The following is a 1568-nucleotide window of genomic DNA, read 5'->3' as shown; positions in this document are numbered from 1 at the left end:
TAACTACTCCTGATTCTGCAACTACTACAACTACAGTATCACTTCCACCAGTTCCACTACCAATACCACTACTACCAGTATTACTAACACTACCGCTACTACTACGATTTCTGCTACAACTACTACTACTACTACTACTACTACTACTTCTTCTACTTCTACTACTACTTCTACTACTACTACTACTATTACTACTACTACTAATACTACTACTACTATTACTACTATTATTACTACTTCTACTACTACTACTACTACTACTACTACTACTACTACTACTACTACTACTACGTCGACTACTAATACTATTACTACTACTACTACTACTACTACTACTACTACTACTACTACTACTAACTACTACTACTACTACTACTACTACTACTACTACTACTACTTCTAGTACTACTACTACTACTACAACTACTACTGCTACTGCTACTGCTGCTACTGCTACTACTACTACTACTACTACTACTGTAACTTCTTCTGCTACTACTGCATCTACTGCTACTCCTTCTACTGCTGCTACTGCTGTTACTCCTGCTACTGCTGCTACTGCTACTACTACTGCTGCTACTGCTGCTACTGCTGCTGGTACTACTGCTGCTACTATTACTTATACTACTATTACAAATCCTACTGTTGCTGCTGCTACTGCTGCTGCTACGGCTGCTGCTACTATTACTTCTACTACTATTACAAATACTACTACCACTTCTACCAGTCCCACTACCACTTCTACCAGTCTCACTACCACTACCACTACTACCAGTCTCACAACCACTACCGTTACTACTACTACTACCACTACTACTACTACTACTACTACTACTACTACTACTACTACTACTACTACTACTACTACTACTACTACTACTACTACTACTACTACTACTACTACTACTCCTACTATAACTACTTCTACTTCTACTACTACTACTACTACTACTACTACTACTACTACTACTACTACTACTACTACTACTACTACTACTACTACTACCACTACTACTAGTACTACTACTACTACTACTACTACTACTACTACTACTACTACTACTACTACTACTACTACTACTACTACTACTACTACTACTACTACTACTACTACTACTACTACTACTACTACTTCTACTATAACTACAACAACAACTACTACTACTGCTACTTCTACTACTACTACAACTACTACTACTACTACTACTACTACTACTACTACTACTACTACTACTACTACTACTACTACTACTACTACTACTACTACTACTACTACTTCTACTACTACTACTACTCCAGCTACTTCTGCTACTACTGCTACTGCTGCTACTCCTTATACTGCTGCTTCTGATGTTACTCCTGCTACTGCTGCTTCTGCTGCTACTACTACTGATGCTGCTGCTAGTGATGCTGCTGCTACTGTTGCTGCTGCTGCTGTTATTGCTGCTACTAGATGCCGCTATTTTTACTTAAGCTGAAAAAGTTACTATAGCACCTTGCTTGCAGATAAAAAAATACTCCCACACCGGTCGACAAACGACATTCTATCGACGCGCGACAAATCAGTC

General features: G+C 38.6%; 1 protein-coding gene across 1 annotated transcript in view; it reads left to right on the top strand.

Moving 5' to 3' along the window:
* Nucleotides 1-1310, top strand: part of LOC127835715 (mucin-5AC-like) — a gene marked incomplete at both ends in the record, with an annotated part of 4798 nt that extends 3488 nt beyond the window's left edge. The window contains 2 exons of the mRNA XM_052362155.1: nucleotides 240-354; nucleotides 779-1310. Of these exons, the coding sequence (XP_052218115.1) occupies nucleotides 240-354; nucleotides 779-1310 (647 nt within the window). The remainder of the gene's footprint in view (nucleotides 1-239; nucleotides 355-778) is intronic.
* Nucleotides 1311-1568: the final 258 nt, after the last annotated feature.

Source organism: Dreissena polymorpha, chromosome 1 (genome assembly GCF_020536995.1).
Source record: "Dreissena polymorpha isolate Duluth1 chromosome 1, UMN_Dpol_1.0, whole genome shotgun sequence".
In the NCBI taxonomy this organism is placed as follows: Eukaryota; Metazoa; Mollusca; class Bivalvia; order Myida; family Dreissenidae; genus Dreissena; species Dreissena polymorpha.
Note: the sequence above shows the minus strand (reverse complement) of the source record. Positions and strands in the feature narration are given on the sequence as shown.